The sequence below is a fragment of the Eretmochelys imbricata genome, chromosome 2 (assembly GCF_965152235.1).
Source record: "Eretmochelys imbricata isolate rEreImb1 chromosome 2, rEreImb1.hap1, whole genome shotgun sequence".
Classification (NCBI taxonomy): Eukaryota; Metazoa; Chordata; order Testudines; family Cheloniidae; genus Eretmochelys; species Eretmochelys imbricata.
The window spans coordinates 45,615,043-45,640,219 of NC_135573.1; the positions used below are offsets into that span (position 1 = coordinate 45,615,043).

General features: G+C 41.3%; 1 protein-coding gene across 1 annotated transcript in view; it reads left to right on the top strand.

The window, feature by feature from the left end:
• The window catches only part of PIP4P2 (phosphatidylinositol-4,5-bisphosphate 4-phosphatase 2), a 60,624-nt gene extending 46,657 nt beyond the window's left edge, over positions 1-13,967 (top strand). Inside the window, exons 6-7 of the mRNA XM_077808930.1 lie at positions 5,508-5,598; positions 13,824-13,967. Coding sequence (XP_077665056.1) covers positions 5,508-5,598; positions 13,824-13,967 — 235 coding nt within the window. The remainder of the gene's footprint in view (positions 1-5,507; positions 5,599-13,823) is intronic.
• The last annotated feature ends 11,210 nt before the right edge of the window (positions 13,968-25,177 follow it).

The following is a 25,177-nucleotide window of genomic DNA, read 5'->3' on the forward strand; positions in this document are numbered from 1 at the left end:
AGTACCATAGGTGTGCCTGGTATGTTAGACAAGTCAAAGCGCCAGTTCCTGCCCTGAGGAGCTTCCAATCCTAATTTAAATTTAACACAGCATGGTTGGACAATTTTAAAAAAAAAGCCAGGGAAGGGAGTATGGGGGAGTGAAGTCTAGGAGTGTGAAATATCCTGAGAGATTCTTATTGTTACTTACACATTTTCCATCTGTTCTGCTTATTTGGTTAGTGTTTACAAATATTAAAATTTGGGAGATGGTGTCCGAAATAAGATATGAAATGCTGTTTACCACAAATAGGTATGTCTTGTCTTTGAGAGACGGTACATTAGGATTTATACAATGGTTTTCAAAGTATTTAAAGATCTTCTGATTTAAAAAGTGCGGTGGAAGTGCTAAGTGTTGTTACAACGTTAGTGCTACACTTGGTGGTAATAGTCAATCCAAGTTCTAGATATATATCCTACATTCAACAGTAAAATTAATCGTAGGACTGGAAAGGACCTCGAGAGGTCGTCTTGTCCAGTCCACTGGACTCAAGGCAGGACTAAGTATTATCTGGATCATCCCTGACAGGTGTTCGTCTAACCTGCTCTTAAAAACCTCCAGTGAAGAGATTTCACAACCGCCCTAGGCAGTTTATTCCATGGTTTAACTACTCTGACAGGAATTTTTTCCTAATGTCCAAGCTAAACTTCCTTGCTGCAATTTAAGCCTATTGTTTCTTGTCCTATCCTCAGAGGTTAACAAGAACAATTTTTCTCCCTCTTCTTTGTAACAACCTTTATGTACTTGAAAATTGTTATCATGTCCCCCCCTCAGTCTTCTCTTCTTAAGCAAACCAAATTTTTTCAATCTCCCCTTATAGGTCATGTTTTTTTTGACATTTTATTCTTCTTCCTCTTTTTTTGCATCAGTGTTACACTGTTGACTCATGTTTAGCTTGTGATCCACTATGACCCCCAGATTCCTTTCCGCAGTACCCCTTCCTAGAAAGTCATTTCTGATTTTGTATGTGTGCAACTGATGGTTCCTTCCTAAGTGCTTTGCATTTGTCCTTATCATATTTAATCTTATTTACTTCAGACCATTTCCCCAATTTGTCCAGGTCATTTTGAATTTTAATCCTATCCTCCAAAGCACTTGCAACTCCTCCCAGCTTGGTGTCGTCCACAAACTTAAGTGTATTCTCTATGCCATTATCTAAATCATTGCTGAAGATATTGAACAGAATTGGACCCAGGGCCGATCCCTGCAGGATCCCACTTGATATGCCCATTCTCTTACCACAGTGGGCACTGATAGTTCCCAGTGGAAGTTGAGCCTGAAAAATAAAGTCCTGATTCTGTAATCTGATCCATACAGGGGGATACTTGTACCTGTGTAGAGCCACACTGTTAATGTCTTAATGGAAAGTAAATCCTCCACCCTGCTCCCCAAATCCACTGTCACCTTATCAGGAAAATCGTGGAGCCCATATTAGTGCTCCTGCAATTTTAATTTTATTGTCCAGTAAATTGTTCAATTAAAGCAGGGGTCCTGCCTCATACTGAGAAAGAGGGACGATCAGCGAGTTATCTCAAGTGCCTATACACAAATGCAAGAATCCTGAGAAACAAACAGGGAGAACTGGAAGTCCTGGCACAGTCAAGGAATTATGATGTGATTGGAATAACCGAGACTTGGTGGGATAACTCACTTGACTGGAGTACTGTCATGGATGGAAATAAACTGTTCAGGAAGGACAGGCAGGGCAGAAAAGGTGGGGGAGTTGCATTGTATGTAAGGGAGCAGTGTGACTGCTCAGAACTCAAGTATGAAACTGCAGAAAAACCTGAGTGTCTCTGGATTAAGTTTAGAAGTGTGAGCAACAAGGGTGATGTCGTGGTGGGAGTCTGCTATAGACCACCGGACCAGGGGGATGAGGTGGACGAGACTTTCTTCCGGCAACTCATGGAAGTTACTAGATCGCAGGCCCTGGTTCTCATTGGAGACTTCAATCATCCTGATATCTGCTGGGAGAGCAATACAGCAGTGCACAGACAATCCAGGAAGTTTTTGGAAAGTGTAGGGGACAATTTTCTGATGCAAGTGCTGGAGGAACCAACTAGGGGCAGAGCTCTTCTTGACCTGCTGCTCACAAACCGGGAAGAATTAGTAGGGGAAGCAAAAGTGGATGGGAACCTGGGAGGCAGTGACCATGAGATGGTCGAGTTCAGAATCCTGACACAGGGAAGAAAGGAGAGCAGCAGAATACGGACTCTGGACTTCAGAAAAGCAGACTTTGACTCCCTCAGAGAACTGATGGGCAGGATCCCCTGGGAGAATAACATAAGGGGGAAAGGAGTCCAGGAGAGCTGGCTGTATTTTAAAGAATCCTTATTGAGGTTACAGGGACAAACCATCCCGATGTGTAGAAAGAATAGTAAATATGGCAGGCGACCAGCTTGGCTTAACAGTGAAATCCTTGCTGATCTTGAACACAAAAAAAGAAGCTTACAAGAAGTGGAAGATTGGACAAATGACCAGGGAAGAGTATAAAAAGATTGCTCGGGGATGCAGGAGTGAAATTAGGAAGTCCAAATCATACCTGGAGTTGCAGCTAGCAAGAGATGTTAAGAGTAACAAGAAGGGTTTCTTCAGATATGTTGGCAACAAGAAGAAAGTCAAGGAAAGTGTGGGCCCCTTACTGAATGAGGGAGGCAACCTAGTGACAGAGGATGTGGAAAAAGCTAATGTACTCAATGCTTTTTTTGCGTCTGTCTTCACGAACAAGGTCAGCTCCCAGACTACTGCACTGGGCAGCACAGCATGGGGAGGAGGTGACCAGCCGTCTGTGAAGAAAGAAGTGTTTCGGGACTATTTAGAAAAGCTGGACGAGCACAAGTCCATGGGGCCGGATGCGCTGCCTCCAAGAGTGCTAAAGGAGTTGGCGGATGTGATTGCAGAGCCATTGGCCATTATCTTTGAAAACTCATGGCGATCCGGGGAAGCCCCAGACGACTGGAAAAAAGCTAATGTAGTGCCCATCTTTTAAAAAAGGGAAGGAGGAGGATCCGGGGAACTACAGGCCAGTCAGCCTCACCTCAGTCCCCAGAAAAATCATGGAGCAGGTCCTCAAGGAATCAATTCTGAAGCACTTAGAGGAGAGGAAAGTGATCAGGAACAGTCAGCATGGATTCACCAAGGGCAAGTCATGCCTGACTAATCTAATTGCCTTCTGTGACGAGATAATTGGCTCTGTGGATGAGGGGAAAGCAGTGGACATGTTGTTCCTTGACTTTAGCAAAGCTTTTGACGCTGTCTCCCACAGTATTCTTGCCAGCAAGTTAAAGTAGTATGGACTGGATGAATGGACTATAAGGTGGATAGAAAGCTGGCTAGATTGTCGGGCTCAACGGGTAGTGATCAATGGCTCCATGTCTAGTTGGCAGCCGGTATCAAGTGGAGTGCCCAAAGGGTTGGTCCTCGGGTTGGTTTCGTTCAATATTTTCATAAATGATCTGGAGGATGGTGTGGATTGCACCCTCAGCAAGTTTGCAGATGACACTAAACTGGGAGGAGAGGTAGATACGCTGGAGGGTAGGGATAGGATACAGAGGGCCCTAGACAAATTGGAGGATTGGGCCAAAAGAATCTGATGAGGTTCAACAAGGACAAGTGCAGAGTCCTGCACTGAGGATGGAAGAATCCCATGCACCGCTACAGACTAGGGACCGAATGGCTCGGCAGCAGTTCTGCAGAAAAGGACCTAGGGGTTAGAGTGGACGAGAAGCTGGATATGAGTCAGCAGTGTGCCCTTGTTGCCAAGAAGGCCAATGGCATTTTGGGATGTATAAGTAGGGGCATAGCGAGCAGATCGAGGGACGTGATCGTTCCCCTCTGTTTGACATTGGTGAGGCCTCATCTGGAGTACTGTGTCCAGTTTTGGGCCCCACACTACAAGAAGGATGTGGAAAAATTGGAAAGAGTCCAGCGGAGGGCAACAAAAATGATTATGGGACTGGAACACATGACTTATGAGGAGAGGCTGAGGGAACTGGGATTGTTTAGTCTGCAGAAGAGAAGAATGAGGGGGGATTTGATAGCTGCTTTCAACTACCTGAAAGGGGGTTCCAAAGAGGATGGCTCTAGACTGTTCTCAGAGGTAGCAGATGACAGAACAAGGAGTAATGGTCTCAAGTTGCAGTGGGGGAGGTTTAGGTTGGATATTAGGAAAAACTTTTTCACTAGGAGAGTGGTGAAACACTAGAATGTGTTACCTAGGGAGGTGGTGGAATCTCCTTCCTTTGAAGTTTTTAAGGTCAGGCTTGACAAAGCCCTGGCTGGGATGATTTAGTTGGGGATTGGTCGTGCTTTGAGTAGGGGGTTGGACTAAATGACCTCCTGAGGTCCCTTCCAACCCTGATATTCTATGATTTTATGAAAGCAAAACTGACTTTTTCCTGTCATGGACGCTACAGTGGGTTCAGCTATGTTGTCAAAATTTGATGCTTCTCTCCAACAATCGGCTCTCACTGAGTGGGCTCAGTGAATACAGAAGACAAAGGGGAAGTTGATAGTAAAGAATATAAACCAGAAGTTAAGAATTGTAGAAAATTGACAAAGGAACCCAAGGAACAAAAGGAAGAATCTATTACCATCAGCGTTAAGGACAATAAGAAGTTTTTCCAATATATTAGGAAGAAAAAGAATTCTGACAATGGCATTGGTTCATCAGTAGATGGAAGTGGAGAATGATAAATAATGATGCAGAAAAGGCAGAAGTGTTCAGTAAATATTTCTGTTCTGTATTTGGGGGGAAAAACAGATGAGTCTCATTATATGATAACATTCTTTCTGTTCTGTATTTGGGGGGAAAAACAGATGAGTCTCATTATATGATAACATTCTTTCTGTTCTGCTACTGTCTCAGGAGGATGTTAAACAGGAGCTACTAAAGTCACACTTTCAAATCAGCAAGTCCAGATAGCTTGTGCCCGTAAGTTTTAAAAATGCTGGCTGAGGAGCTTGCTGGACCGTTAATGTTGATTATTTTTTATTTATTTATTTTATTTTTAAATAAGCCTTCGAGCACTGCTGAAGTTCCAGAAGACTGCAAGAAAACTAATGTTGTGCCAATTTTTAAAAAGGGTAAATGGGGTGACTGGGTAATTATAGGCATGTCAGCCTATCATCGATTCCAGGCAAGATAATGGAGCAGCTGATATGGGACTTGATTAATAATGAACTAAAGGAGGGTAATCTAATTAATTCAAATCACCATGGGTTTATGGAAAATAGATCCTGTCAAACTAACTTGATGTCGTTTTTTTTTTTTTTTTTTTTTTTGTGGTGAGGGGTGAAATTACAAGTTTGGTTGATAAAGGTAATAGTGTTGAGGTAATGTAAGATGTTTGACTTGGTACCACACAACATTTTGATTAAAATCTAAAGTGATATAACATTAACATGGCATACATTAAATGGTTTAAAATTTTTGTCTGGATCTAATCTAATAAACATTTCATGTACAGTTCCTCTGTCGGAAGTGCACTCCCACGAAGACGCTGCTGTACATACATTACCATTGGAATGATATGCATCTTCATTGGAGTTGGATTAACTGTGAGTAATGCACTTAATTAATTTTCAGTGGGTCTCCTCCCTTTTCCAGCATTTAAGTAGAGTCTCTTCAATTTCTACCTCAGTATTGCCTGTCACCATCCCATCAATCACGTACTTATGCTCTGGCATGCAACTTTAAAAGGCTGGTGGGCTCTTTTAAGGTGGTGATTAGAACTGGCTGGGACACTCTATTTCAGTTCCATGAGAAACTTGGAGGTTTTGGAAAAAAAATTATTCCTGATTTGGGATGAAAAGCCAAAACCTCAACATTTTTTGCAGAACTGAAATTTCACAATGCTTAGTTTTGGAAACTCTGAAGCATTCCCTCAACGGGAACGTTTTAGTGTTTCTGAAACAAGGAATGCTCCTTGGCCTCCTGCCAGGTGAGGAGCTTGGAAGCCTGAGCTCTCCAGCAGCCTGCCATATAGGCAAGAAATTAGGCTTCTTAGGTCTGGTTTCCATCAGCCCTTTCATTGAAATTGACCCATTCCAATAGAATGTTTCAATTTCACAATTCAGCTTTTTCCAATAGAACATTTGTGACCAGCTCTAGTTGTGATATTGATCTAGCTTCAAGAGACTGCCTGGAAGCCATGTAGGCTAAACCTTCCTGTCCCTGAGGGACGGGAGTAAAATATATATAGTCTGTAGAAAACTTCTGATAGAGTACTATGCACAAGACCACCTTTAAGGCCACTGAGTAAGTGTGACATACCAGCATACAGTCCAGACTAATGAGCAGTTATGTTGCTCCTGCCCTGCAACCTTGGGTGCCTTACAATGCCTTGCTGAAGTAGCTCTCACCTGAGTCGCTCACAAACATGCAAGCCACATCCTGAGAGTCTGTATGTTCCTCCAGCCTGCCAGCCACGTTTGGGTTACACTCTGGTTGTCATCAGTGGTGGCTATACTGCAGGGTGACCCCATCACATCCCCAGTCTTAGATTTTCTCCAAGAAACATATGTCCTATGCTGCCCAGCCTTCTCCTGGACAGTACAAATTATATTCCGTCAGTTATTCCTTTAAGAGATGGATATGCACACAACTTGTCACCCCAAATATTTACCCAGACACTTCAATTTGAATACTCTGGATTAGATAAGCAGTAAAGTTTAGTAACTACAAAGAGAGAGATTTTAAGTGAATACCAGTAATGAGGCATAAAAGTCAAAAAGGAAAATAAAGATAAAATAAAGGAAAATCAAGATAAAATGTTTACTAATACCTAACTTAACAAACTATATCAGATTCAAACAAAATTTCTCACCACATGCTTTCAGCAGCTTTACTGACCAAACCCCTAAAGGTCAGGTTTTGTCCCCCAGAGTACTTTGTTGCTTCAGGTGCAGTGAATATAATGGTCAGGGGCAAGGGTGCCTTAGGACATTTGTCCCTTCTTTTTATTGTTTCAGTCCTTCTCTTGAAAAACATTTCCAGCTGGACACTAGGAGACAAAGAGTCTATGGAGAAGAATGTTCCCTGCTGGATTTTTATCACCCTTTTGAGCTTTCTTTTTGTTTCCCTTCCTGCGTGATGACTCGTTTACTGCTTAAGTGCAAATTAAGCAGAGCACACCTTTCTTTGTTTTGGACAGACTTGTTTGCCGCCCTCTGTTTGGGCAGGGATGTGGGGTTTGAATCATGTGTTAATAACACTATAGAGGCAAATCTTATAACTTTACATACAATGTTGCCACGTATCAGGACCATACTGACCAGCAAATTACAAGTTTTCAAAGGGTACCTTACAAGACGTGCCTTCTACAAAATTATTTCAATAGTGTTTAGGGTATGAACACAGGGTGTATACATTCTGTCACAGTAAGATAGAAGATATAATTTGCAAAAGGAGCCTATGTAACTGGAGAGGTAAATAGTTAAACAACACAATGACTGACAAATACAATGCAGACAAGCACAAAGTGATACTTACTGTAAGAAAATAATTTTAGCTACTTGAAAGAAATTGATGGATTCTGTTTTAACTGTAACAATTCATAAAGATCAGTGAACACACCTGGTCAGTGTGCTGTAGTGGTAAAAAAAAAATCAAACAAGCTGTTAGGCTATATTAGAAAGGGACATAGTTTAATGTTGCATATATTGATATAGCATTATATATATTGATGGTACTTTCTTAAAATGGATATAGGAGAGATGAGAAGAGCAGCAAAAATTATTAGAGACATGGAAAGATTTGCACATGCAGAGAGGTTTAGAACATCAGATGTGTTTACAGGTAGATGTGTAAGAGGGCCAGATAGAGAGATGTAAAATAACAAAAAGTGCAGAGAAGGTAATCTTGATGTTCTTACTTAGCCTGTCCAATAAAAGTAGACCAGTGCATCATGCAGTGAAATTAAAAGGCAACGGCAAGAATTTGGGCTGTTACCACTCAAGAAAGAGATCTTGGAGTCAAAAAAACAAACAGAATGTTGGGAATCATTAAGAAAGGAATAGATTATAAGATGGAAAATATCGTATTTGGCTCTGTAAAAATCCATGGTATGCCCACACCACGAAAACTCTGTGCAGATCTGGTCGTTCCATCTCAAAAAAGATATATTGGAATTAGAAAAGGGCAACAAAAATGATTAGGAGTATGGAACAGCTTCCATATGAGGAGAAATTAATAAGACTGGAACTTCTCAGCTTTGAAAAGAGCCAACTAAAGGGGAATATGATTGAGGTCTATAAAAATCTATAAGGAAGTGTTATTTACTTCTCCTCATAACACAAGAACTAGGGGTCACCAAATGAAATTAATAGGCAGCAGGTTGAAAACAAACAAAAGGGAGTATTTCTTCACACAACGCACAGTCAACCTGTGGAACTCTTTTCCAGAGGATGTTGTGAAGGCCAAGATCATAACAGGGTTCAAAAAAGAACTAGATAAGTTCATGGAGGATAGGTCCATCAGTGGCTATTAGCCAGGATGGGCAGGGTTGGTGTCCCTAGCCTCTGTTAGCCAGAAGCTGGGAATGGGCGACAGGGGATGAATCACTTGATTACTTGTTCTGTCCATTCCCTCTGGAGCACCTGGCGTTGGTCACTGTCGGAAGACAGGATACTGGGCTAGATGCACCATTGGTCTGACCCTGTATGGCTGTTCTTATGTTTGCTCTAGCCAATTGGAACAGTGCCCAAGACTAGAGGAGGACAAAAAGGGGTTTCGTCCTGGGGCCATTGGGGACCAAGCTGAACCCTGATATAACTTACACCAGCTGTTCACAACATCAGGGGCTGTTTGGGTAGCCAGGGATCAGCCCAATGCACCAGCAGCTTAGCAATGCGCTCTGTGGTATCATTCATTGACAGGTGATATCGCCGCCTTCTTCACAGGCAGGTGGAATCCTCCACTAGCCAGCTAAACTGGCTTTACAGCTGCTTTGTGCTGGCAGATAGGTGCAAAGCAGCCACAGTGTGACCACGATTCTGGCCTAGCCAGTGTAAAACTAGTAAAAGGAAATGCAAGTCTCTTCTCCAGTGTATCACTGACCCGTAGAGCTCATTGTTACAGGAATTGAGGTCAAGACCTTAGTAGGATTCCGAAAGGATTAGAAAGTTTATAGATCAATAAGAACATCTACATTTACATTACATAACTTAACAAAGTATAAGGAATAGAAATCCGGGAATAAGCCAACAACTAACCAAAATTCTCCCATTGACAGTTTATTTAATAACAGTTCATGGTGGAAGCTATATACCTTTCTCTGAGACATCTGGTATTGGTCACTGTTAGAGACAACAATACCTTAAAAGGATTACTGGAGTGATGCAGAATGGCAATCGCTACGTAATACCAATAAATATAATAAATATTGACGATAATTAGTAGTGATGCTACTGCATATTAGTAGTCATGCTAGGCCCTCCTTAGTTAGTTAAAACCACCTTTCCGTTATTTTATCATAAGAACATAAAAATGGCCATACTGGGTCAGACCAAAGGTCCGTCTAGCTCAGATCCTGTCTTATGACAGTGGCCAATACCAGGTGCTTCCAAGGGAATGAACAGAACAGGTAATCCTCATGTGACCAATACACTATCGCCCATTCCCAGCTTCTGGCAAACAAAGGCTAGGGGCACCATCCCTGCCCATCCTGGCTAATAGCCATTGATGGACCTCTCCTCTATGAATATATCGAATTCTTTTTTGAACTCTTATAGTTTTGGCCTTCACAACATTCTCTGGCAAAGAATTCCACAGGTTGACTGCATTGTGTGAAGAAATGCTTCCTTTTGTTTGTTTTAAATCTGCTGCCTATTAATTTCATTTGGTGACTCCTAGTCCTGGTGTTATGATGATTAAATAACACTTCCTTATTTACTTTCTCCACACCAGTCATGATTTTATAGACCTCAATCATATCCCCGCTTAGTTGTCTCTTTTCCAAGCTGAAAAGTCCCAGTTTTATTAATCTCTCCTCATACGAAAGCTGTTCCATACTCGTAATCATTTTTGTTGCTCTTTTCTGCACCTTTTCCAGTTCCAACATATCTTTTTTGAGATGGGGCAACCACATCTGCACGTAGTATTCAAGATGTGGGCGTATCATGGATTTATATAGAGTTAATATGACATTTTCTGTCTTATTATCTGTTCCTTTCTTAATGATTCCCAACATTGTTAGCTTTTTTGACTGTCGCTGCATATTGAGTGGATGTTTTCAGAGAACTATCCACAATGACTCCAAGATCTCTTTCTTGAGTAGTAACGGTTAATTTAGACTACATCATTTTATATGTATAGTTGGGATTATGTTTTCCAATGTGCATTACTTTGCATTTATCAACATTGAATTTCATCTGCCATTTTGTTGCCCAGTCACCCAGTTTTGTGAGATCCCTTTGTAACTCTTTGCTGTCTGTTTGGACTTAACTATCTTGAGTAGTTATGTATCATCTGCAAATTTTGTCCCCTCACTGTTTACCCCTTTTTCCAGATCATTTATAAATAAGTTGAATAGGACTGGGCACAGTACAGACCCCTTGGGGACACCACTGTTTACCTCTTTCCATTCTGAAAACTTACCATTTATTCCTACCCTTTGTTTCCTATCTTTTAACCAGTTACCAATCCATAAGAGGACCTTTCCTCTTATCGCATGACAGCTTACTTTGCTTAAGAGCCTTTGGTGAGGGACCTTGTGAAAGGCTTTCTGAAAATCAAAGTACAGTGTATCCACTGGATCACCCTTGTCAACATGCTTGTTGATCCCCTCAAAGAATTCTAGTAGATTGGTGAGGCATGATTTTTCTTTATAAAAAACATGTTGACTCTTCACCAACAAATCATGTTCATCTAGGTCTCTGATAATTCTGTTCTTTACTATAGTTTCAACCAGTTTGCCTGGTACTGAAGTTAGGCTTACCAGCCTATACTTGCCAGGGTCACCTCTGAAGTCTTTTTTTAAAAATTGGTGCCACATAAACAAACCATCTTCCTATCTTGTACAGAAGCCGATTTAAATGATAGGTTACATACCACATTTAGCAGTTCTGCAATTTCACATTTGAGTTCCTTCAGAACTCTTGGGTGAATACCATCTGGTCCTGGTGACATATTACTGTTTCATTTATTAATTTGTTCCAAAACCTCCTCAAATGACACCTCAATCTGGGACACATCCTCAGATTTGTCCCCTAAAAAGAATGGCTAATGTTTGCGAATCTCCCTCACATCCTCAGCTGTGAAGACCAGTGCGAATAATTCATTTAATTTCTCTGCAATGGCCTTCTCATCCCTGAGTGCTCCTTTAGCATCTCAGTCATCCAGACTGATTTTGATTCTTTCTCTTACTTCAATAAACTTACATTTTATCATTTATAATCCTGTGATTCTCAGACTATAATTATTTTAGGAATCTAGATGCAAGTCAGAGAAGGAAATATAGAAAGAAATGTTTTTCCACTTCTTGTGAAGTTCCCAAACTTTTTCCTATGGTGGCTTGACCCAGCAAATTTTGTTTTGATTCTGTGGCCTTACTGATGAATTGTGCTTTTTGTTATCTAGAAGTCAATAATTAATTGGTGTTAACTAATAGTTATTCCAAGTTCTATCAGCTAGGTTAACTCCTGAGTTATTCCATAACTAGGTCTGTTGTAGCACAGAACTTGGCCATATCCCTCCGCATTGGCTAGCACATTATTGACATTCACTTCTATTGTCAGATGTTTATGCCTTCTTAGGGTTGCCATATCCAATTCCTTAATTTGATGTTTATGCTTCCTACTTCCTTCAAGTTCAGATGCAGCACAGGTGACCTGCCATCTTTTTGGATCCTGTCTTCTGGATTTTGAGTCTGCGAAGGCTTCTCCAAACAATCATTCTTGTATTTCCTGTGCAGCAGTGTCCTGCCAGCCTCTGCAGACAGCTCAGTAGTCTCACTCTGCTAGTCGTGTTGGCTGCTGCCACTGAGAGAGGCAGGCAGCAGAAGGGCTGGTGCAGTTTCAGTGGGGTCTAGCAGCACAATATAGTTCCATCCTGTTCTCCCTGGCAGTGGTGGAAAGGGAGGGGAAGAATTCTGAGTCCAGGGATGGATTTTTTTAGTCTAGAGAGTTGCGTAAGGTGTATTCTTACCCTGAGAGTGTTCTGTCAGAGAGGGCTCACAGGGGAGGATGTGGTGCTGAACTGTAGAGAGGTTAAGTAGGAAGAGGAACAATTTTCAGCTTAAGGGCATTGGGCTGGGGTGGGAAGACTTCTGAGAAGTATGAGGGTTGAAGAGGGTTAGGGGAGATTGAGTCAGGAGGGAGATGGGAAGTTTGAGAGCAGGGGAAAATGGGGCTGGCTGGTGTGTGGATGGGAAGGATGGAAGGGTAACAGCTAGATGTTGGGAGAGTTGGTAGTATGAGACAAGAATGTGGTCACAGAAAGATACTGTCTCCTCCCATGCTGCTGTCTTCTATAAAGCTTCCAGGTTTTCATCCTGCTATGGGAATGGTGCTTTTTTGTTCCCATTTCCTTACCAAATTCCGTTTCCTCTCACTCTGATGCTTTTCTGTGACACCCCAATTGCAGTGTTCCAGTTTTCTCCTTGAAAATCTGACCCACCTGCTGGGATGAAGGGATATAGATTGATAGTGTAGCCTCACCACTTACTGTGGGAGCCAACCACCATTACTTTTCAGTCAGTAAATCTCCCATTAAGTATTGGCCCAAATCTTGGCTTGTCAAAGTGAAACATTCCTTTTGTAAACCAGACCGGAAATCATAATCCAAACTTCCCTTTCTATCTGAGATCCAGGACCATAAAAGGTTTCTCTCTATCTGCCATTTCAGCCCCAATATGGGGCGGATTTCTTCTGTTCTCTCCCATTTACAAGGCATCCTCTCAGGAATATGGGTTCTGTTTCTAGTGTGCTGTAGCTATGTATCAAATTCCTGCAGTTTCTCTCCCCTTCCTGTATACTTACCTATGTCTACCCTCACAACCTTAAACCTGTACCTCAATCCACACGCTACTGGGAAAAAAACAACCTTATCCTCTCCCCGGGCACCTATTTACCCTCCAATCTCAAGAGCTGAACACAATCACCTGGCACACTACAGTTCATACTGTCACCAGTGAAATGGGAAAGCTGCTCCCATGGTTTGCCAATAGAGGTTGGTGCTGTTATGTAGTATCACTGTAAATATCATCCAGTCTTCTAGGGGTGAATGCAGCCCGTTTCCTCTAAGGCTGAGGAGAGCCCCTTAGCAACCAAACTCCTTCATTTCTATTACATGGTGAGGAAGAGAGGTTTGGGAATGGGGTTGGGAACATAAAGGGTCTACATCCTTGTCCCCAGACTGCAGAACAGTAATGGAACCTGTAGTCACTACTGCAGCCTTTGAATGACAGCAACCCCACAGCTACATATTGTGGTGCAAGGAGCTCCCTGCACAGCGTTGAATTTTTCTCTTTATGAGCTTACTGACACCATTCACTTGCACACTATAACTGCCCTGGTTCTGTGACGGCCTTTTGCACCCTCAGATGAGTAGTGGAGGGCTGGCCTGTAGTGGAGGGAGTGAAAGTAAGAAACTGTATGTAGTTTAAAGGCAATTTCTTTGAGTTTTGGTACGATTTTTAAATATTGGCATTGTTGACCTAACATAAAACATCTTCATGGGACTAAAAAAGAGGTACTGTGACCCTTGACAGTGCCTATTAAGTTTTTTTTCCCTCTCAAATTGCTCAGACTATTGTGTTGCTGACATTTGTTTTTCTTTTTTTTAGGTTGGTACGCAAGATTTTGCCAGGCGTTTCCATGCAACATATGTTTCTTGGGCTATTGCTTATCTCTTAGGCTTGATCTGCCTTATTCGAGCCTGTTACTGGGGAGCCATAAAAGTTAGTTATCCAGAGCACAGTTTTGCATAGGCTTATAATGGTAGATTATAGCAGGTGAAAAAGTCTAGTGATTCTGGATGCTACATGTTAGACATTTTTAAATCTTTTCCTTTAAGGATTCCATTACAAGTAGTTTTAAGACAGGGGATCTTTTAAGAACAAATGTTCATTGCACTACATTATATGCAAATAGTTTGTTTTGCTGCTAGATTCCCAAGCTCTGAATACTAAAGCTTTGTTTACATGTTCATGCACCTGTCTTAAAGGTATTGTTGAATTTAATTCCAACAAACAGTATTAAATTTTACGTTTCCTTTTTATTATGTTAAGATCATTATGTTAAGTGCTATTGTTTGGGTGGTCAGTAAGTACTCAGAAGCAACAGGTGTTTATAAGTGTTTCTACAATAGCTTCACATTTGTACTTACGTTTTCATTAAAACTGTATTAAAGTGGCTTGCTTTAAAATCTAAGCAATAAGCAATTTGCTTGAACTGCTTACTGTAACTTTTACCTAAGATCATAGTGACCTTATTCAGGAAGTGAAATTTACGAGTGTACTTTTGAAGACTGACACTGTTGCTAGAGAGACAACATTTGTAAACACTGTATGCTTTCCGGTTTTCAGGTAGAGAAATGCAATATTTTGCTAATCCAGTTAGAAACAGAAATGTCAGTTTATCCATTGTTGGAATTCAACTTGGATAAATTTTTTTTTCAAGGATCCTGGGACTTATTAATGTTTCTTTTTTTACAGGCAAATCCTAAAAGCCATGTTTGGATTTATGGAACTTTGCTCTGGTTGTGTGTGAGTTCCTTTACAGGGTTGAAGGGAAGTGTTTCATATGACTTGTTTTATAATACTTAGGTGTCATTTAGCTAAACATAGGGTGACAATGGGTTACCTCTTACTTTCATCTGATCATCGTAAACTTTTCCCGTTGGGAGAATTTTGCACTGGTCATTGCAAAAGGAGGTACTGCTGCAATATGAAAATGAGTAAACTGTTACTCTGATCATTCCACCAAAATATAGCTTGTCAATTTGACATTGGCAATTCATTCAAGAGAATGCGGAAACTGAAACCAGTTTAATTTTCTAATGATGTATTCACAAAGGATTAAGGGACCAGTTCTTGTACTGCCCATCTTTACAGTTTTAAACTAGTGTTTTGCTAAATTCAGAAAGAATGTCCTGAGCTCTTTAGAAGACAGTAGTTTGTAGATAATGGGGTTGGGGTAAATTAATGTGGATGTTCCAGGGATACGTATATTATTTTAAATTATCTATGTTCCTGTTAGGACAAAGTGACATTCAGATGAGGATTTGGAGCACAATAAATGTATTCTTCAAACTGTAAATGACATGTCTTTGTATGATGATAAATGTACAAAAGCAGTAGCTCAGGATTACAATGTACCTTTTAAAATAAACTAATAAAGATTATTATTCAAAGTTAATACCCTTTCCTTCTATGTAAAGGATGCATATGTGCCTAATTAGAAGAGTCTGACCAAATGGCATGGGAGCAGTGCAGATGTCTTTTACAGAATGTGTGTGGTCACTCCCTTACCTGAAAGTGCCAATCTAAAGAACAGGATCAGGCCTCTAAAAGAATTGGTACAAGCAAGCTAGTAAACCATTCTTGTGAAAGGGAATGTCTAGATGTTGTGGGGCCAGGTAGAAGATAAGTCCACTTGCTTCTAATAGATAACTTATAATGCCATTAGGCATTTGAGACAACTGTCAAAACCTCCTGGGACTTCCTATGACAGGTCCCATCCCAGCTCATAAAACATTATTAAGTTAATAAATAATAATCTATTGGCCCCTGTGTGGATACACTGATATGATCAAAATAAATGTTGTTTGGTACTTTTCACTTGTGATATTTGGAATTCATGATTAACTTTTAAAAATATCTTGCAGTCAGGTTAAGTTTTCTTTTTGAAAACTTCATAATACGACGCTAGTGGTCAGCTCTCTAGCAGTCTGACTGGTTTTCCAATATTTGTTTTGGTGTTTTTAGGGATAACTTATATTCCCTTTGAGATCAGTGGGAGTTGAGCCAGTAGAAGCTGGATAAGGCCTCAGTGTAACATATTTATATAAAAATAAATAACGGATGATTAGTTTATTTTATTCACTATTCGTGCACTTGCCCTAAAAAATTCTGTGTCTGTATCTATTCGCTTCAAAGTTCCTGGGAAATCCCACCCTAAATTTACATATAGTCTAGTAGGAGAATTTTTTCAGGGTGTTTTTTTTTTTTAACGTCTTTCATTCTTCTTTTTTCCTCTGCTCCCTGATGTGCATCTGATGTAGCCTATTATGCATAGCAATAAAGGACCTTTACAGTTCACAGGAAAATGCTCTTTCTAAATAGAACATATGTGCTTTCCCCATGCATGAAAAATGTGACACTTCCCCCTGCAGAAATGGACAGAAATGTTGGTCTGAATGGGGCATCTAATAATTTCCAACTTTCAGCTTTTTAAACATTTTTACAGTGATTGAAAACTCTTATAACGTGTTTAATTGTGATATTTGTCCGAATTGCATTTTTTTTTTTTTTGGTGGTGGTTTTTCCTCTACGTATTGTCCTGGATTCGTCTTTATTTAAAACAAAAAAAGCATTTCTGGAAACTTGGGCACGAGATTGTTGGAAAGTATCTGTGTTGCCACAAGATCAGAGATCACATTGGCTTTCCATTTGCTTTCTTTTTATGTAAGGCAATCGCTTAGCAATCAGTCTGTGAAACTTACACTCTCTGGTTCATAAAGGATGGATATTAACCCTAAGGAAACAGGCACAGGTTCTACGTGGTACAGGACGTGGCTACTTGTCTTCTCCATAGGTTGGGCTGCCATGAGCACCTCTGGCCTGTGTTAGTGTTTCCTCTGGCTCCCTGTTAGCTTCTAATGCCAATTTAAGCAGTTGGTCCTAATATTCAAAGAATTAACAGATCATGTCCCAGATATATTAAAGACTGAATCTGTTAATTACTATGACAGCTCTGCTGGGCCAATGCAGAGCACAAAGGCCAGGATGAAGTGTGGGAGATAAAGCATTGTCAGTTGAGGCGATCCAGCAATGGAACAAATTTCCAGAGGAGATGAGGTCTGGAGTCTGACTGCCTTTAGGAAATGTTGCGAAACCTTCTCCTTCTAAAAGTCCTTTCTACAGTAAGAATGACACAACACTGGCACCCGCTTCTACCCTATGACCCTACTGAAAAAAGTAAATGAATAAAATCTAAAAAACCCTACCCCGAGTAGAGGTTTTACCCTCAGAAGGCAAAAGTGCCAGAGTCTCCATGGAGTCTGCTAGGGACGTTTTTATTGCTATTGATGTTATATGGAAGGTGCTCAAGTACTACAATAATGAGTGGCTTTATAAAACTTGTAAGCAGGTAGGTAAAAACCCTAAGATTAGAGAGAGACTGAGAGAAAGTTTCCAGTTTCCTCTCATTCTCTGTCTGCTTATAGATGGAAACATAGATACTTACTATAATGTGAGGGCAAAGTAAACTGAGTCTACATATTCATTATTTGTAAGAATTATGTTTGCTTGAACTCATTCTTAGCTATGAAAGTCCCAGGTTTTGGGATTCTTGTTTCACTGTTCTCCATTGCTGTGTATAATTTGTTTGGCTCAGTTTCACCAGTTCTCTTTATAGTTTTAAACACTACAGTTGTGTCCACTTATTTTCCTACATGGGGGAAAAAACATTTCAGAGTCCTTAGGCATAATTTGGGCTCACGATGTCAGAAAGTGAGGTTTTCCTTTTAAAAAAAAATATATATATATTTATTTTGTTGGCAATAGCTATGCCTCTGCCAAAGAAATTAATATTTTAAATCTGGTGGTGATCTGATTACTATATGCAAAAATATAATGGGGAAAACTAATGTATGACTTAGCAGCTTTTGAGTGTTGGACACGGTCACTAAGTTAAAACTTCTCTCCATTTTAATACTGCTGATATGCTTCTTGCTTTTTTATCTTTTCGCTGAGCAGAGACATTTGTACAATTTTTATTATAGTTATTTAGCCCTAAGAATGATAGGAGTTGCTATTCCTGTAATGTTTCACTCACAAGGTAGGACACTTTTAGTAGGTACAAGAAACTGGTATTGGTCAGTGCTGACTGGATAACAAATCATTCAGTATTGCCTCATTTTTTTCTGCGTTCGTGTTATTAGCAAGAAACATGCACGCCTGTGTCTCAAAGTCCTTCACAGTTGGTGATGAGACAAATATTTGGTGACAACTCTAGTCAGTTATAATTTGTCGTCTTTGGAGATGGAGTTGCAATCACTGGTTATTTCCTTCCGGGTGAGATGGCTAGGAATCTGCATGTACAAAGAGCTCCTTGGAGCTGTATGCATGCCGCTGTTGGTGGATATAAAACAAAGAACCAGATATAGTAACGCTACCATCTACTCTTAAGAGGCTGTATGTCTCAGCTAAGGAGCTGATACTTGAAAAAGTTGTCTAACCAACAAACTGTTGATATTCTACTGATTTCTTTAGTGTCAGGAGCATCTAGGTATTTTGTTTAGAGATTAAAATGCCAACAAAGAATTTAAAACGAAAGTATGTCATCATACGTGAAACAAAATAATAGTCTGCATCATGCAATGAAGTTCACTAGACTGTGGTCATGTTGACTAACCTATCTTTTGGGCAAAAGTAATACAATGAGGGACATGGAAATTGTTGCTCCTAAAATACCAAATTGTGTGTCATTGGCATTACTGACCTGATAAAACTTCATCAAATGACTATTAAAAACTGTTAAGTCTTAAAAAAAGCAACAACCAAAAACTCAATCCTGATAGTGTGCATGAATCCAGAGGGACAGCAAACAATTGTGTGACTCAACCTGATTAGAGTAAACCTCATAATGGAGACAGTCACAGAAGGATTTAGACTAATTTGAAACAATCAGATATTTCAAAATAAGTGTAACAGACTTTCCCTTTTGTATGGCTGTGTACCTATTTGATATTGCATAGATGTAGTTCTACCTTTGCTTAGATTTAGATGTGGCATTTTGGGGTGGAAGGGGGACAAATTAAAAAGTGCACTTTTTAAAATAAAGGGTTGAGAGGGGATGGGTGAGAAGACTCATTCTCTAAAATGACTTGTGTGATTAACCCTATTTTTTTCCAGAAATATTTTACCTTTGGGAGGTGGCGTGGTTTGTGACGTTTCAAGTGGTTTGGTTTGGCTATTAGTTGAGCAGAAGTTAGAGATTTGTTGAAAATCGGGCTTACAGCTTCAGGCTTAACTATAAACAGCCTGACACCCTCTGTAATGGTCAGATTAGAAATCATTTCTGGGATTTACTATGCTGCATCTTAATTACACCAATTTTGAATGGTATTTAGTGACATCTTGAGTATGTTTATATTTTTCATACTCCATTTTAAAGCATTTTTTTTTTTTTTTTTTTTTTAGAAAAATAAGGTGGTTGCACAGAGAATTTGGTAGACTGTATGTAACATCCCTCCAAGATAGATTTTGTTCATATGTAATTCTATTGACATGTTTTCTGGAGTTTGAACAACAAGCTTCTTTCTGTCTTTGGATATTTTAATTGATTTTTCTCTGAAACTGACAAAAGCATGCTGAGACACTTTGGAAAAATCTTTATTTTTATTTATGTAGGGGCTGATTTTGTGATATGCTGAGCATCTTCAACTTCTTGTGACTTCAGTGGGATTAGAAAGTGTGTAGCACCTTGCAGGAGTAAGTCCTTATTTTATTTCCTAATATTTCCATAGGGTGTGATCCTGCAAACCATGGACCACTTCTTGCAATTTCACCAAGGGCCAGATTTTCAAAGATATGTAGTGGGATTTTTTCAAAAGCACTTAGGGTACGTCTGCATTGCAATGTAGCCTGGGTTCAGGCTCAAGCTGAAACCTGCTTCTGTTTACACACACATCTTTTAGACTTGGGTCCCAGGACCCTGCTGCCGGGACCCAGAGTTCAAACCCTATCCTTTGGCAGAGTAGACACAGCCCCTTGCTGGACTCGGGCCCTGAGGGGCCACCATCACTATCCCACAATCCCATGGGCCAATATTCTTTGTCCTTTCTATCCCATGAATCACCAACAGAGTCCCAGGAAACGGGCAACCCCTTTGCTCAAGTATGTCTGCCTGGCATTTAATCCTTCCATTTTGTTCTGTCTGCTGAGTTGCAAACGACATTAAACCTTTTCCTGCATTTGTAATGGCCATCATGCACAAGAAGTCCTTTACCAAGGGTGTTTGCAGGAACACAGACAGATCTTTGATGCGAGGCCAGTGAAACATTCAAATTTTAGCAAAAGCAGCAGGAGTGATTATGGGTACCAGCAAGTAGCAAAACAGCTGGCAAAGTGGGGAATTTGCCAGACTGGTGAACGGTGCAGTGAGTGAATTAAGTGACTATCTGCAAGCCAGGGACCAGAGCTGCATCTCTGAGAGGTTGCCACCATCATGCCTGTTTAATGAGGAGTTTGACTCGGTGCTGGGTATTGTGTTGAGCACAGAGCCCACAGTGGTGCATAACGACAGGCTGACCTCAGAATCTAGCATGGGAACAGATGGGAGTCAGCAGCAAGCACCAGATGAGGCCACTGAAGTAACTCTGAGGAGTCCTTGTGGTACCTTAGAGACTATCAAATTTATTTGGGCATAAGCTTTCATGGGCTATAACCCTCTGAAACCTGAGGTAACTCTGGTGCTGAAACCAGTCCCCAAGGAGGCTTTGCTGCAGGAGCAGCTGTAGCACATCCTGGGGCCATACTCTGAGGAGCTTTTTGATGCCTCCCTGGAGGAGTAGCCAGCAGCAGAAATGGAATAGGCAGAAATTGCTCCAGAGTCTGGTAAGTTTCTGGTTTCATTTTTGTGTTTATTAATGTAGCTCTGGGAGGGATTTCCATGTTATGAACCAATGCAAAAACTATTGCAAGCCCTGGGTCGCAGTGTATCTGCCAATGGCGGATTGCATGCCAGTGCCTGGGAGTCCCCCACCCTCCCGCGCCACTGCCCCATGGAACTCAAAATGGAGACCAGGAAGAGGAAACACTGAAACTGCATCTAAAAGTGAAATTTTACTGGAAAAGCTCACACTTTTGCTAGGACTTGCCAGTTTAAGAATAAGAACCTTATATTTCCTTCCCTGTAAGCATGCTGCTCCAAACCAACCCAATGGTGTAATGACCCACCTGAAAACAGTGAACTGTGTGTTGGGGAGGAGTTTGAAATATAGGCCACATCCTCCATGGGTGGTAAGTCATTTGTCCAAAATACAGATGGGGTGGAGGGAGGGCAGTTGAATGCAGTCCAGAAATGTGCCGGAGGGGGAGGGAGATGTTCTCTGTGTTTGCATGAAGTCCTAGCAAGCTGTATTGAAAGCTATAGAGAGGCACCAAGCCATAGGATCGTGTTGATTTCTTCTTGAATTTTCACCCAATCTCAGATACTAATAGCTGCAAACTTTTCCTATAGCAGGAACTCCAGATAGGTAATCACATTTCAGGGAAGGGAGTTTTTCAGGGCCATCCTTGGTAGCTGACCAGCCCACTCCATTCAGATGTGCTGTTCAGTCACCAGACGTTTGAATACTTCGGTGACATACATGACCAACTTTCCACCAGCAGCTTGGAACAAAAGCTCTCTTTGCCATTTGGGAACCACAAGAACTGCAATATCTTCCAAAATCTGGAATGCCTGAAATGGTAGAGAAGGCTTATATACCATGCTGCAGTCACCCCTCTCCCCCAAAGCCCAAGCTGATCTGCAACTTAGAAAAAACAAAGCAGTTGTTGTTTTTTCACTTTTCACTGCAGTTAAGCCGGCTGCGTCCAGGGGGCGTCTGTGGTCTGAAGTGTCCCTCTCACAATATACTGAAGTTAAGCTTTACAACGGAACATTTTAAAGATGATTTTTTTCTCTGCTTACGCACTGTGCTATTTGAGACAATAACCCTCTGTCTTGTCTGCTTCCAGGCCCCTCGAACTCTGCAGGCTGTAGTACTTTGACAGTACGCCCATATACAAGTAGAAGCTTCGCTTAATGTACCATCATGGGACCTGTCCAAGAGGAAGCCTTTTTGTAATGAACTTATGGTTGACACTGTGGACAGGACTGAAAAGCAAGTTAAATACCAAAAAGAGAAGGACTTGTGACCAATGGAAAGGTGAGGCAAGCAGAGAGGCATGGGCTGGCTGCAGAGCTTGAGGACAGGGTTGCTGGGAGGGAGAAGACGCTTGGTTCTCATTTCCTGGAACAGGAACTGCAGCTAAGGGAGGGAAAATAGAGCAGGCTCTTGCTGCGCCTGCCCCACGGCCTGCCTCCCCTTTATGTGCTGCACACCAGAAACAGTTCCACAGCTGGGTGGCCCATGCAGTTGGGCCCATCCAAACATAATTCTTACAAATAATGAATATGTGGAATCAGTTCACTTTGCCCTCACACTATAGTAAGTACCTATGTTTAAAGGCAATGAGCAGACAGAGGATGAGAGGAAAATGGAAACTTTCTCTCAGCCTCTCTCTAGTCCTAGGGTTTTTACCTATCTACCCATGCAATTGGGCCGTCAGAGCTGGAAATGTACCCCATGCAGTCCTCTGTTCTGAACCCCTCCCCTGTGTACACCTCCATCCCCGTGCCCCAGGAGTGCCATAATCGTGGAAGGAAGGGAAAGGAGAACAAGGGGCCGGGGGACACTCAACAGGAAGGGGGTTTCTGACTTTCAGATGGTTTCACTGCTTGCACTGTTCATATGCTTTGTTTTTGTTTTGTTAGAGGTTTTCATCTTACTGGTGTGTTCGTGTGCTAATGGCAGCTGGCCTGCCTGGCAATGGTTTAATAGTGCATTTTTCTAATAATTATTTAAAAATAAAGGTTTTTACTTTATTAAGAAATGTTATAGGCATCACTGCATCACATCATATGATGTGTGTTTCAAACAAAAGGCAAATGCATGATGAGAGACAACTAAGTTTTATGCAAACACTGTTTCTCAGTACAGGAATCTACATCAGTCAATACTGTAATTCCACAGTTCTTGCCACTGTCCCCTCCTTACCACTATTTCATAAGAGATCATCTCATTCATTAGGGCAGTACATAGCAAACCCGCCCCCCCACCACACACATTTCATAAGCGGTCACATCATTCATAAGTACAGTGCATAGCAATCAACACCCAACATTTCATTGTATTGTGGGGTGTAAAAGTAATGTACAGTAAATAATTTACAAGTCCATTCATAAAAGTACTATTCTCCCTCTTCCATGGGCTCAGCAAATCCATAATGTGGGAATACAGAGCATCCCTGATTTCTGTTGCCCAGGTGCATCCAGATCCAGCTGTGGTAGGTGATGTACTGAGTGTACTGCTTTAGCAGCCCATCACTGTCACAGGTCCATTTGGGGAAAATGACTCACCTTGGGCATCACAAAGATTGTTAAGAGCACAGCAAGCCACAGTAATGAAGACAGCATTGATGACACTGGAATCCAAACAGTGGAATTTCAGTCAGCCAAATGCACATTCAACTATTGTACACCTGTTGCGAGTGTAATTAAACTTTTTTTTGTCAGGGTCTCTGAGATTGGGAAATGGTTTCATAAACCAAGGCAAAAGGGGGTATGCAGAGTCCCCCAGAATAACACTGGGAACAGTAATTTCACTGATACCATCCTAAACAATACTCTTGGGGGAATGCTGTGCCAAAAATTTAAAAGTTCTGAGCACAATATTTTAAAATTCTGCATATTTTGTCAAAATTTACAGTATAATAAAGCCAGTTTCAATTATTTTGCTAATTTATTTCAAAATGCCTGTCAGCAAGTATGTCTAATAATACAGACAACAAACAATCATGAATTTTTTTTGGCAAATAGATTCTTTATTAGGCATATTAATACAGAACTTTGAGTAATAATTCATTTAAACTATAATACAGAAATATATTTCCCACACCCCTCAGAAGCACTACGAAGGCTTGGGGGAGTAAAGGGTAAAGGAGGAGCTGAGGGAGAGGGAAGTAATTGCTGGGGAAAAGCCTGGGAATGAACCTGGAGGCTGACTGAGTGGGGGTAGGACGGAACAGGGCTTTTGGGGGTGGGGGAATGAGGGATTGTTATGGAGTTGTGGAGCCTTCTCCATGCAGACCCTTGCTGACCCCTAGTCTCTCTCATTCATTCAGTCAATCAGATACATCTGTCCATGTGTCCATGAACCCCTACTCCCATTCAGCCCTTGACCCAGTCTGTCCCCCCCCCCCAGCCCTTCTGAACCTCAGTCTGTGACTAACCAGCAGTCCCATGTGCCCCATGCTGTCCATTCCCCCCCCCCCCCCCCAATATCCCACGCCTCCTCACTTGGTCCCTCCTCACTTCTGCTCCCTGTACACAGCAGGCTTCTCCCGTCTGGGAGTGGCTGCCCTCTGTTCTGTCACCATAGCAGCCCCTGGTGGGTGAAAGGTGCAACTGCAGTCCTCCAGCATGTTGTATTTTCTGCGGAGAAAAAATATTATGTAGGGGATATGAATTCTGCGCATGTGCAGTCATGCAGCCCCCCCTCCCAGGAGTAATCATTAGGGAGGGCTACTTGAAGTGAGGTAAGAAAGTCTGATGATATAAATCCACAAAGGAAATGTTATAGTTTCAGTATGTCAATCAGTGGTGGTTCTCAGGTTCCATATAGTGCATCTACCTTACCATTCTTGTTGCCTCGGCAGTATGTGATTATGAAGTAGAAACTTAACCTGGGCCCTGTTCTTTTTAACAGTTGCTGATTCAGTGCCTTGGTGGATCATATATTTTCCAGGATTTTGTAGTCTGTTAAGACTAGTATGGGGTGCTTGGCCTCTTCGAGGTAGTGTCGTCATGTCTTGAGCCCTGTCTTGATTGCAATTAATTGCTTGTCAACTATTTCACAATTGTGTTTGGCTGGAGTATTCAGGGGAAAAATGCAAATAGATGCATCTCTTTCTGGGACTCCGTTCTTTGGGACAGTAGCACCCCAAAGGCTACATCGGAGGCATTGACCTCAAGGAGAAAGGGTTGGCTGGGATCAGGGTGGGCCAGCACTGGGGCAGAGAAGAAAGCTATCTTTAGATAGTCAAAAGCTTGACAGGCCTTGAGTGGGACAGTGAAACCTTGCAAATTTATGAAGGATGGCAATTCTAAGAGATGTGATTTTTTTAAAAGATTGGATTAATTTCTGAAT